The sequence below is a fragment of the Aulonocara sp. 'chitande type north' Nkhata Bay genome, linkage group LG16 (assembly GCF_057382095.1).
Source record: "Aulonocara sp. 'chitande type north' Nkhata Bay isolate Kocher_YH1m ecotype deep benthic linkage group LG16, A_spYH_male_GT1.1, whole genome shotgun sequence".
NCBI classification, from domain to species: Eukaryota; Metazoa; Chordata; class Actinopteri; order Cichliformes; family Cichlidae; genus Aulonocara; species Aulonocara sp. 'chitande type north' Nkhata Bay.
This window is the reverse complement of record NC_141359.1, coordinates 15248898-15262876: the sequence shown is the minus strand read 5'-3', so window position 1 is coordinate 15262876 and position 13979 is coordinate 15248898. Positions and strand designations below refer to the sequence as shown.

Here is a 13979-nt window from a genome sequence, read left to right as displayed (position 1 = left end):
ACGGTCCAAAGGTGTGGAAGTGGATTATAACAACATTGAGGCTTGCCACCCTCTACCCCGAAAAAATGACAGTAACAAACCAGCCATCATTGTGAGATTTGCAATCAGAAAACAGAAAACAGCACTGTTAAAACAAGGAAGGAAACTGAAAGGATCCGATGTCTTCATGAACGAACATCTGATAAAAAGAAATGCGGACATTGCCAGGAAAGCACGTTACTTGAAGAAACAGGGAAAAATTCAAAATACATGGACCACCAACTGCAAAGTATTCATTAAACTCAATGGAACACCGGAACAAGCCAAAGTGTTGGTCATCAGAAATATGGAAGAGCTGGACAAATACTGAGGTCAACTTACTCTGGAGGTATGAATACACATGTGACGTGACACACAACACAACACATGGCACAGTCCAAAAGAACTTCATCTGCATCCGGCAACAATATCAACATAACTCATTGGAATTCTCTTTATGATAATCTGGAACTGAGAACATTTCGATACACAGACCATAATGTTCTAGACTTAGAAAAGGATATAGACCCGGAAAATAATTTCTTCTACAACATCAGCTGTAACTGCTGCTACTTCACTGATGAACAGTTTAAGCACACCATCAACACGGAAAGCTAATTATCAATAATCCATTTTAATAGCAGAAGTCTGTATGCCAACTTCAACAATATAAAGGAATATCTAAATGAGTTGACAAATCCATTTGGAATTATTGCCATTTCTGAAACATGGATCAATGCGGAGAAAGGAATGGACTTTGGACTGGAGGGATATGAAGTGAATTTTGTAAATAGAAGGAACAAGAGTGGAGGGGGAGTAGCTGTGTATGTGGATAAAAACCTAAACTACAAGGTGGTAGAAAGTATGACAACTGTAATTGATAATTTACTAGAATGTATAACAATTGAAATTTATAAGGAAAAAGAAAAAAATGTAATAATTAGCTGTATATATAGAACACCTGGCTCTAGTATTCAAGTATTTAATGACTTCATAGAGGAAATATTCTCTAAAACAAATCAAAAAGTTATGTTTATCTGTGGTGATTTTAATATTGACCTGTTGAATCCAAAAAAGCATAAAATGACCGACGAATTCCTAAACACTATGTACAGTTTGAGTTTACATCCTAAAATAACCAGGCCTAGCAGAATTACACCACATTGTGCCACCTTACTTGACAATATTTTCACTAACAATATGGAAAACAACATTGTGAGCGGAATATTAATTAATGACATCAGTGATCACCTACCAGTTTTTGCAGTTTATGACACTAATTATAAGAAAAATCAGCATGAAGAACAACTGAGATACAGACGTGTAAGGACGGAAGAAACGATGACTGCATTTAAGAACGATCTATTAAATCAGGACTGGGACAAGGTGTACAAAGAAGCTGATATTGATATTGCATATGGCATATTTTTAAGAATATTCATGGAGTTGTACGATAAAAACTGTCCAACAATAAAATACAACAGAAAGCACAAATATTCAGATAGACCATGGCTCACTAAGGGTTTACAAAATGCATGTAAAAAGAAAAATACACTCTATAGGGAATACCTAAAACAAAGAACAAAAGAAGCTGAAAATAAATATAAAAAATACAAAAATAAGTTGACCAATATTATACGTGTATGTAGAAAGGAGTATTATAGTAAAATATTGAACAACAATAAACATAATATGAAAGGAATATGGGATGTTTTAAACGGTATCATTAAAAATAATTCTGGACAACAAAGTTATCCACAATACTTTATCGATAATGGCAATATTATGGAAAACACTGCTGATAAGGTCAACAGCTTTAATCATTATTTTGTAAATATTGGACCAAAACTGGCAGAACAAATTCCTGAGTCACTGCCATCAGTAGAATGTAGTGAAAACCTGATTGATAGGAACCCTAACTCAATGTTCCTCACATCAGTGGAGGAAAAAGAAATAATTGACATTGTACACATGTGTAAATATAAAACATCCACTGATTGTAATGATATTGACATGAAAATCGTCAAGAAGGTGATTGAAGGAATTGTAGGACCTCTAACATATATTTGCAACTTATCATTTCAGACGGGAAAAGTGCCAAACAAAATGAAAATAGCTAAAGTTGTGCCGCTGTATAAAACCGGGGATAGACGCCACTTCACAAATTACAGGCCTGTTTCTTTACTACCACAATTCTCCAAAATCCTAGAAAACCTGTTTAATAAACGATTAGACAAATTCTTAGATAAATATAAATTACTCTCTGACAGTCAATATGGATTCAGATCAAAAAGATCAACATCTCTGGCATTAATCGAATCAATTGAGGAGATTACGAATGCTATAGATCAGAAACAGTATGCAGCTGGAGTATTTCTGGATCTCAAGAAAGCATTCGACACAATCAATCATGACATATTAATTAATAAACTGGAACGGTATGGGATTAGGGGGGTTGTACTGCAATGGGTGAAAAATTATTTAAGTGACCGGAAACAATTTGTGAAGCTGGGTGTCCATTCCTCATCATGCTTGGACATTGCTTGTGGTGTTCCACAAGGCTCTGTACTGGGTCCAAAATTATTTATTATTTATATAAATGATATTTGTAAGGCATCTGATATATTAAAATTAGTATTATTTGCAGATGACACAAATATTTTTTGTTCTGGGGGGAATCTAAAGGAGCTGCTGGATACAATTACTTCAGAAATGTGCAAAATTAAAAAATGGTTTAACAGGAACAAACTATCGCTAAATCTAAGTAAAACTAAAATTATCTTATTTGGGAATTCCCTTAGAAATGCACAAGTGCAGATTCATGTAGATGGTGTGGAAATTGAAAGAGTACTTGAACATAAGTTTCTTGGTGTGATTATAGATGATAAATTAAACTGGAAGTCTCATATAAATCATATACATAACAAAATTTCAAGAAGTGTCTCAATCTTGAGTAAAGTAAAACACATTCTGGACCACAAATCACTCCACATTCTCTATTGTTCCCTGATTGCACCGTATTTGAATTACTGTGCAGAGGTTTGGGGCAATACTTACAAATGTTCGCTATCATCAATCTTTATATTACAAAAAAGGGCCATAAGGATAATCCATAAAACTGGTTACAGAGATCATACAAATCCACTATTCTTAAAATCAAAAATTCTAAAATTCACAGATCTGGTTCATTTTCTCACAGCACAAATTATATATAAAGCAATAAATAACCTGCTTCCTGACAATATTCTAAAAATGTTTTCTAAAAGGGAACGGGGATACAATTTGAGGGGGGAATTAAATTTAAAACATCCTCGTATCCGTACAACATTAAAAAGTTTTTGCATCTCTGTGTGTGGAGTGAAGCTGTGGAACAGACTAAGTAAAGATATGAAGCAATGTCCAAGCATGGCGCAGTTTAAAAAGCGGTTTAAGGATATGGTTTTTACAGGGTACAGGGAAAAGGTAGAGATTTGATAGGGTGTTCTTGTCTAATATTTTCATGTGTGTGCGCATGCACGGGTTTGTTGGTATGGGTATATATGTATGTGTATATGTATGTATATGTATGTATGTATGCATGTGTATATATATATATGTGTATATGTATATATGTATATGTATATATATGTATATATATATATGTGTATGTGTGTGTATGTATGTGTGTATATATATATGTATATATATATATATATGTATATATGTATATATATATATATATGTATATATATATATATATATATATTAAATATATATAAAATTGTAGGTTGTGTATCCTTCAGGTGTTAATAGGGTTATTGAAAATGTGTATATGTGCGTATGTGTGTATATACGTAGGTATGGATAGATAGAAACATATATGTGTATATATTAAAAAAAAAAAAAAAAAATTACACATAACATATAATGTAATTACAAGGAGGTATTTCTGTAGTCTATTGATACTAGATAGTGGAAAAGGGGTGGGATTAAATGAGCTTATGCTTCTTCCTGCTCCTTTTTGAACATGGACGTTATTTGGAGTTGTGGTTGCTCGTTTTCCTTTTGTTTGCTTTGTTCATTTGTCTCTTTTAATTCTATTTTTTTATACTTTTTCAACATGTTCAAAATAAAGATTCAATCAATCAATCAATCAAAACCTTTTGACGAGTAACACAAAGCCTCTATTCTCAGCTCTAAGGTTGTCGTGCCCATTTAGATGCATTAAACCAGAGACCTTCAATCAGAGTAACATAAAAATAATTGATTAAGGTTTTGTAAAGTAGAAAGAACTCACAGTGCATGCTAATGGAATGTAGATGTTTATTGCACATTTTTTTCTGGACATAAGTTAAAATCAGCAACTCAGAAACTGAAAAACATTTTGTAGAATTTGCACTATTAATTGTCATCATCATGATCATTTATTTGGAGGATTATAGATATATTCAGTTTTAGCATGGTTTATGTGTCTGTTTTTAACATTATGTTTGCATAATTTTGCAGTGTTCGATTCTTGTAGTATCTGATTTGATTGCCTTCTTAAATAATATAAATATTTCTCAAATTGATAATTGTATAAATACTCTGTATTTAGATTTAGCCTTTTAGAACCTTTTGGCTCTTTATTTATGAATTGAGCTTATGGCAACCATTGTCTTTTCTTGCACCAAATAATAAATAAAAATAATAATACAAGTGGAAACAGATGGCACAATCAGTATTTTCTTAATATGCAACATGTTAGAATTAACTTTCACAGTACAACAATCTAAATAAATGTCTGATTTTTTTTAAGTGTCTTGTTTTTAACTTCAGGAGTAAAACCACAATGACCAATTATCCAAACACAGTAAATAATGACTCACTGTCTGTATTGTTCCTGATGCAAACAGAGTCATTGTTAAAAACTGAATAATTTCTGGGATTGTTTATATTAGACACATCACCTTTAAAACGAAAAAACAAACAAACCCCAATACATGTATATGATGGCAACAAATTTTTTATTAAGAAATATACAACATGTCACAGTATTTACAACTTCATTATAGGGTGTAGGTCTGAGTCACTTCAACCGTATCCTCAAGCAATTTTTAAGCACTTGTAGCTTGTAGCTAAATACTGGACAGATAGTTTCAGAATTCATTTAGTGATTAAAAATAAGAAAATAAGAATAAAAGAAACTTAAACTATTAATGATGCATAAAACCAAATTTTAAGCTAAAAAATTTAACATAGATTAGCATCATCAGATGTTTTTATGACCAAGTTAGTGTCAGTCAGATGACACTTACACATGACATAAACTGTAATGGAGGAGGTCACTGTAAGTGGGATGGACTTGACCTCCTGACTATGACTGATGTAGATGATAAGGTGCTGACTCTAAGAATCCACAATCTCAACAGGGTTGTCCGATAAGAACAGATGGCATATCCACAAAATCCACTGCCACTCAGGTATCTGTCGTTCACTCATTTATTTAGCAAGAATCCGAAGCACACATCCATAATGTGAGTGAGGGGATTTAACAGACTGTAAAATGCTATATGCCGTGTGGTGAGTGATGGTGTGGTTTCTGTTGGAAAGAACATAAAAGTCTTCCATAATTAGGTGAACAGAGTGAATTAAATGTGTAATACAACAATACAAACAATACTGGATAGTGGAACATTCAACCAAAATAAGGGAGTGTCAACAAATGCTAATTTTACTATTTACATAAATCCTAACTAGGCACTTTACATTAGAGCTAACATGAGAAATTAGTGACGGTCCCTTAATGACCGCACGGCAGAGGCTGCTTCGCAGTAAACGGCAGTAACAATCGGTAAACAAAGTGTGCGCCAAGGATTAAACAAGGGAGGATAATGGCCGCAGCAAAGAACAAACACGATAAAACACAGAAACTTACAGTCTCATGGACGCACACCGCTAACAGCATTAGAGGAATGAAAATCCACACGGTGAGTAAAACTCTGCTGACTCTTCCCACCTGCAGCTCTGACCGAACTCTCTGCGTCGACATGTGCGTAATGATGAGGTAGAATTGTGTCTTCTGATTGGTGAAGAGAATGGGTTGCCTCACCGCTCATTGGCTAAACGGCAGCCGTATGCTGATATCTTACTCCGCAGATGCGGCTCCGTTCGTGAGTTCTGCGAACTGGCTGGCCTTTTGTACAGCCGCCCCCAACTTTGCGGAGCAAAGGTGCACTTCACTTAGGAAGGTCAGGCAGTAGACTCCGGTGGAAGAGCTGGAAGTCTGATAAGTCGTCCCACTGATCGTGTATATGTCTTGTCTCCAACCTGTATCTGAACGGTTCGAACCCTGCCATCTGCTCCAGGGATTACTTGGCTGACCTTACCAACTGGCCATAGGGCACGAGGGAGCTGCTGGTCCACAATGAGAACGATAGTGCCAACAGTCAACTCATCTCTTTCCTGCTGCCATTTGTGCCGCATCTGGAGTGAAGGTAGATAATTCCGGATGTAGTGGATCCAGAATTGATCCGCCAAGGCTTGACATTGTCTCCACCTACGACGGCTCAGGAGTTCGGCTTCTGGGTAGACGACCTGTGGCATACCGGAATCAGGCCGCCCCATCAACAACATGTTGGGAGTGATCGGATCAACGTCTGCTACGTCTGAGGAGACATAACCTAGCGGCTTAGAGTTGATGATGCTCTCTACCTCGCTGAGTATCGTCCTAAAGACTTCCTCGGTGACATGCTGCGAGCCGAGAATGGTATGCAGCGCAGACTTGATGGAACGAATCTCCCGTTCCCAGGAACCACCAAAATGTGGAGCCTGTGGACGGTTGAAACGAAAATGAATCTGCTGGCTGGCCAACTGTGACTTCAGAGCTGGGCCGAGTGCGTTGAAAGCCTCCTGGAGTTCAGAGCTACCACCTCTGAAGTTGGTACCTTGATCCGACAGCAGTTCGAAGGGCTTCCCACGTCTCGAGATGAAACGACGCAGTCCCATCAGGAATGAGTCAGTGTCCATGCTGGCAAGCAGATCAAGGTAGACTGCGTGGGTCGTTAGGCATTTGAAGATGATCCCCCACCGTTTCTCTGTACGCCGCCCCATCTTGACAAGGTATGGGCCAAAGCAATCCACCCCAGTTGAATAGAAGGCTGGGCGATGAAGTCTTAAACTGGATAATGGAAGGTCAGCCATCTTGGGAATGACCGGCTGGCTGCGCCACCTCCTGCATTCAGGACAGTTGTACTGGTGCTTCCGGACGGCCTCTCGTCCTCGAAGTATCCAGAATCTGCGCCGGAGCTCAGCAAAGACCCTCTCGGAGCCCGGGTGAGCAAGCTGGCGATCGCAATCCTGGACGATGAGCTTTGTGATAGGATGCTGAGGGTCAAGAACGACAGGATGCAAGATGTCTTGACTGAGGGTTTCACATCTGCGAAGCCGCCCCCCTACCCGAATCAGTTGAGCCTCTGGGTCATACTCAGGAGCTAAGGCAAGTAGGCGACTGCTGGCAGCTACCGGTTTGTGAGATGACAGCCGAACAAAATCTTCAGGGAAACTGTCTTCCTGTACCTTCCGGAGGAGTGCTAACTCCGCTTGCCTGTAATCCTCTGCCGTGGGTATCGAGTCAGCAGCTGTCCCATGGACAGCTCGAACGTAAGCTTCCAGCAAGATCTGGTAGCCACTGAAAGAACCAACATCAGGTAGATGTGGATCAGGTATTCTGGTGATGTTCCCACAGAAGCTCTCCTTCCGCAGCTCTGATGAATCATCAAGGGAAACGTGGTTCGGGAGCTCCGGGCAGTATGATGCCGCCTGCCAGAGAAAAGGTGGGCCCCGGCGCCACCGATGATGAGAGGTGAGCTGTGAGAGCCGTAATCCTCGAGTGATGTCGTCGGCAGGATTGTCGCCTGATCTGACATATCTCCACAGGCTCCCTTCAGTTAGCTCTTGAATATCTGCAACTCTAGAGCCCACAAAGATCTTGTAGCGGCAGGATTGGGACTGGAGCCAGTTCAGGACTGTAGTGGAGTCGGTCCAATAGACAATGCTTGAGATATGAAGGGTGAGTTCCCTCTTGAGGACGGCAGCAAGCTGGGCTCCCACATGAGCAGCACAGAGCTCCAACCTCGGAATGGACTGTTGACGGACGGGAGCAACTCGAGATCGGGCAGCTAGGAAGGCTACCTGGATTCCCCCCATATGATCTTCTGTCCGAAGGTAGGCTACAGCTCCATATGCCTTCTCAGATGCATCGGAGAAGATGTGGATGCTCTGCTTGCAAAGGGATGGGTCTGTCTCTGGCTGCACGTAACAACGTGGCAGGGAGACATCAGGGAGCTGAATCAATTCACTTTCCCATGCATGCCACAGCTGCAGCAGGTCGATTGGCAGATTTGGATCATCCCAGTCTCTCCTTTTCCTCCAGAGATGCTGCACCAGGATTTTGGCCCGAGTGGTGTAAGGAATGAGAAGGCCAAGCGGATCATACTGCTTGGCCAGAACCCGATAGATGTTGCGCATTGTGGGCTCCACCAACTGCTCAGTGTGCCGAATCTGATATCTGAGTTCGTCAGACTGACAGTGCCATTGCAGGCCCAGAGTCCGCTCTGGTACATCAGTCCCATCGGGGGAAAACCACAGTTCACTGCTCTGTGAGACTGATCCAGGTGGCATATGACTGATGAGTTCTGGGTAGTTGGAAGCCCACTGTCGTAATTCGAAGCCACCGGTGAGCAGCAACTGCTGGATTTTGTTAACCAGTTGCTGGGCTTCGGGAAATGATGCGAAGCTCTGGAGGAGATTGTCAACATAGAAACATTTCTCCACTGTGTGACGGGTATCCTCGCTGGGGCTGCTGTGATCCAGAACGTGCCGCTGCAGAGCATAGGTGGCACAGCAGGGACTGCATGTCGTCCCGAAAGGCAACACTTGCCATTCGTAAACCTCTGGTTGCCTCGTGCGATCCATATCTCTCCAGAGGAACCGGAGGAAGGGCTTGTCCTGAGTCAAGAGGTGGACCTGATGAAACATCCCCTTGATGTCACTGCTCACTGCAATGGGATACTCCCGGAAGCGAAGTAACACACCCAGGAGCGTCGAGCCCAGGGTAGGACCAGGTAGGAGATGCTGATTCAGGCTGTTACCATTGTGCACGAAAGAACAGTTGAAGACAACGCGATCCTTGCCATTATGCTGAACCATGTGGTGTGGTATGTACCAGGTGCTACCATCCATCTCCATGTCTGCGATGGTCAGTTTACTCACATAGCTTGCATCCACCAGCTTCTGAATTTCCTGGTTATAGGTGGCTGCTTGTACAGGCGTCTTCAGGAGGCGCTTCTCCGTAGCTCGCAGGTGACCCAAGACAGAGTCCTTAGTGGAATGAAGCGGGACTGGTTCTTCTTTCCACAGCAACGGGGTGGCATACCGGTTGATACCATCCACCTCCACTCTAATGGTCTTCTCCTCTAGCATCTTGACAGCCATGGTATCCTGTTTTGAACGTGTGGCCACCTTCTCATTCTGGTATGGGAGAACATCCATCTGCCAGAGCTTGGCTACATTACTGAGAAGTTCAGCACTGGGAGTCAGGGTGCTTGTGAGTAGACACTGAGGAGTGGAGGCTTGATGTAGAAGAACCTTGGCTGGACCCTGCAGAGTCCAACCCAGCCGTGTCTTGAGTGCAGCTGGTCCTCCCCGTGGACCCAGATGGACAGGCTCTATTGGAGTCAGGAGATGTGGGTAGTCAGAGCCAATCAGCAATAATGGTTGAGCTTGGTGGAACGAATGAAGTGGAAGACTTCGCAGGTGGCGGTAGGACCTTTGCAGTGCATCAGCTGGATGTGAGTGTTTGGCAAGCCCAAGCTCAGTGGCAGTGAATGCTCTTTGGATCCGGAACCGTCTCCGAGGGTCAGTGGCGGAGGCTATAGAGAAGGAAACGGAATGTCCTTCCACCGTTCTAATATCTTGTCGGATGGTTCGGAGCGCCAACTCCTCCCTCTTTCCCTGAAGGCCCAGCACTGTGAAGAAGGATTGTGCGCTCTGACCCATCATCTAGGATGGCATATGTCTCTAGCTTCATTTTGCCATTATAGAGGCACACCCTGACCATTTTCAGTAGCACACAGCTGGTCCCCCATGTTGGATCAACGTAGTACGTGACGGGTTGGACAGCTTCCTCCGCCGGTCTGTCAGAACTAGTGGATCGCGATGCATTAATCTCATGGAGTGTCTCCAAATGCACCTGATTGCATTGCTGGCATCTAGCTTTCAGGTAGCATTGCGCCTCTGGATGGTCCCTTCCACATCTCCAGCACCGCTTGCCTGTCTGAATCCAAGACAACTTCTGCTCTATATTGAGCTTCTTGAAATCTGTGCACTGATTGAAATAGTGCTGAAGATTATTACAGAAGGGGCAGAATTTCTTTGGCTTCCCCAATTTGGGAAACTGGACGTGATGCCTGTTTTGGAGGCTCTGGGCCTTTAGCAGGAGGGTTGTAGCCCAATAAGACGGTTGTGGTTGCCGCTGCAGATCTCTGCTTGGGTCTGGCACCCTTCCCACGATCCACACGTGGCTCTCGAGGTTGCTGATGATGATGGAAATACACATCATCATCTTGGATGCGGACTTCATATTCAAGCCACTCTGCCAAATCTGCTAAGGTTGGGATGGGTGTCTGAAGAGGACTGATGAACCGCTTAAACTGCGCTCGAAGACTGTGTGGCAGTTTGGACAGCAGTCTGGTGACGTGTGACCCACACTCTAGTTCTGCTCTCCCCTCTTTCCCAAGCTGTTCTAACATTCCCACGAGAGCCCTCACTTTCAGGGCGAAAAGACGGAACGCTCGGCTGTCACCACTTCGCACCGGAGATTCTGACAACACGTCAGTGATCCGCTGCAGGGCAAGTTTGTGAGGTTGACCATACAGCTCTATCAGGGATGACATGGTCTGGCTGTATGGATAGCGACTATTGCTGTAGGAATCGGCAATAAGGAGGGCGTCTTCCAACTTGAGGTGATCGACTAGGATCTGGTACTTGAAACGTTCAGTTGCATCGTGAGGCAGGATATTGTCAAGGGCCATTCGCAAACGAGCGAACTGGCTGGGGTCATCAGACGTGAAGTATGGAATGTGTGGTGTTGGTCCCCGGTACACGGTCTCTGTACTTGGTAGAGGTTCGTGCTGACCATATTTCCTCCAGGCTTTGGAATCAGTTGGCGGCCAGCGAGGCGGGTCCCCAGTCATCTCCCGGAAGCTTTCTGGTTGTTGGCGCTGAAAGGTGTATGGCTCTGCATATTCAGGGGTGACCTGCCTCTTCACACATGCTCCAGGCCCATACTCGTCCTTCACGTTAATTTTCCCGACCTGTTCAGTCACAGGAAGTTGACTGTACTGATAAGGTGACGTACATCTGAAAGGACCTGAGGCTGCTGCACTAGCAGGAATTTCTGATACCGGAGGTGGTGGAACAGGGAATGGCTCAGCACTCTGAGGATCAAGTGGAAGTGATGCCTCTGGCCAAGGTAAATCCTGTATGTCATCCTCTGGTATGTGAAAGGAACGTACCGTGTGTGGGTAGTGTCTGGAGGCATGGTCAGGATGAGGAGACTGAGGCATGGAATCAGTCCACAAGGACTGCCTCTGGTCCTGGGTACTGGGGCTTAATGCAGAAGGTTGGGGAGCTGGTGACGTCTGGAGGGCTGAGGACCGGAGAGAGAGGGCACCAAGCAGAGTCTGAACCTCTCGTCTGAGCTGATTATTATCTTCCTGCATTTCTCTCAGTGCTGATAATACCACGTCTGAGGTGCCATGCTGAGAAGTCTGGTCAGCTGGAGTGGCTGAGGTGTTGGGATGTGCCCCATGGTCATCAGGGGACTGGTTGTGCGACACATGCACCTGTGGTAGTGATCTCCTTGGCAACTGCACCAAGAAGTCATCGAGGTAACGAGGCCGATGACCATCGCGACGAGGACGAGGAGTGGATGAGAAAGCCATCTTGCCTGTGAAACTGTAAATCCGGCTCGAAGGACCATGTAATGGAGGAGGTCACTGTAAGTGGGATGGACTTGACCTCCTGACTATGACTGATGTAGATGATAAGGTGCTGACTCTAAGAATCCACAATCTCAACAGGGTTGTCCGATAAGAACAGATGGCATATCCACAAAATCCACTGCCACTCAGGTATCTGTCGTTCACTCATTTATTTAGCAAGAATCCGAAGCACACATCCATAATGTGAGTGAGGGGATTTAACAGACTGTAAAATGCTATATGCCGTGTGGTGAGTGATGGTGTGGTTTCTGTTGGAAAGAACATAAAAGTCTTCCATAATTAGGTGAACAGAGTGAATTAAATGTGTAATACAACAATACAAACAATACTGGATAGTGGAACATTCAACCAAAATAAGGGAGTGTCAACAAATGCTAATTTTACTATTTACATAAATCCTAACTAGGCACTTTACATTAGAGCTAACATGAGAAATTAGTGACGGTCCCTTAATGACCGCACGGCAGAGGCTGCTTCGCAGTAAACGGCAGTAACAATCGGTAAACAAAGTGTGCGCCAAGGATTAAACAAGGGAGGATAATGGCCGCAGCAAAGAACAAACACGATAAAACACAGAAACTTACAGTCTCATGGACGCACACCGCTAACAGCATTAGAGGAATGAAAATCCACACGGTGAGTAAAACTCTGCTGACTCTTCCCACCTGCAGCTCTGACCGAACTCTCTGCGTCGACATGTGCGTAATGATGAGGTAGAATTGTGTCTTCTGATTGGTGAAGAGAATGGGTTGCCTCACCGCTCATTGGCTAAACGGCAGCCGTATGCTGATATCTTACTCCGCAGATGCGGCTCCGTTCGTGAGTTCTGCGAACTGGCTGGCCTTTTGTACATAAACAGAAAACATGTTACTTTGACAATTGTTTGAAAATTCCCTTATTTTGATTTTATCTTTCAGTTTTTGAAAATGCTAATTGGTATTCTATTCAAGATCACACTTTATATTATCAGGTATCATCAGCTGAATACAATTTAGAATCAATATTTGCTTGCTATTGTGTTTGTTGCAGATAAAATTATAAAACTTCAAATATTTTCAGTATATATATGTATCACAACAATGTATCATTTTTTTCATGATGAGTTAATTAATAATCTCGACAAAGGTCAAAGTACTGTAAAATTATTTTATTTAGTGGCATTGGACAGTGAACATTTAGTAACAGGAGTCCATGATGCGCCTCATGCTCATGAACCTCATCCCGCTCATTCCCATCTCCCTGAAGCTCCTGTACTCTCCGGGCCTCATGTACATCATCCTGCCTCTGTAGTGGGGCTGCTCGTACATCAGCCAGTGGCCATCCATCACGTTGCAGGACATGCAGTCGGACATGCGGTAGCGGTCCATGATGTTGTCGCAGTCGTCCATCAGCTCGTACATCTGACCACCGAAGTTCTCCCTCTCATAGATCCTCATCCTGAACTGGCCTCTGTACTGTAGGGGAAACAGTTCACAACAAAGAATTTGAATATATAATTCAAGCCTATCTGGAGGAAAATGATATCCACAGCACAGCTTTCCTACCATGTGGATCATACGGCAAGACCTGATGCAGTCTGACATGCCCATCATGCTCATGTAGTCAGCGTACTCGCCCCTCCTCATGAAATACTGGTTTCCCATGTAGTTGGGGCGGTCATAGACCATGAAGCAGCCGCTCTCCACCCTGCAGGAGTGACACCTGCTCAGGTAGGAGGTCATGTCAGAGCAGTCGCTCATGCACTCATAGGAGCGACCCTGGAAGTTCCTGTCCTCGTAGAAGATGATCTGAAAAACAGCAAAATAAAATCCTTCTTTAAAAAGCAGCAGTTATTTGGAAGCAGTAATCACTGTTGATTAAAAAAGAAAGAAATCTGTACCTTGCCCCTCATGTTCATGCCAGTGTTGCTCATGTTGCCTGCCAGTGAGTAGTTACTCC

At 43.1% G+C, this 13979-nt stretch overlaps 1 protein-coding gene across 1 annotated transcript; it reads right to left on the bottom strand.

The window, feature by feature from the left end:
* Positions 1-13173: 13173 nt before the first annotated feature.
* LOC147311178 (gamma-crystallin M3-like) lies at positions 13174-13979 on the bottom strand. The gene is made up of 3 exons (XM_086267728.1): positions 13921-13979; positions 13586-13828; positions 13174-13495 (listed from the first exon to the last, which is right to left on the bottom strand). Exons 1-3 carry the CDS (start codon positions 13951-13953, stop codon positions 13217-13219), a joined length of 555 nt encoding a protein of 184 aa, XP_086123854.1. The 5' UTR covers positions 13954-13979; the 3' UTR covers positions 13174-13216.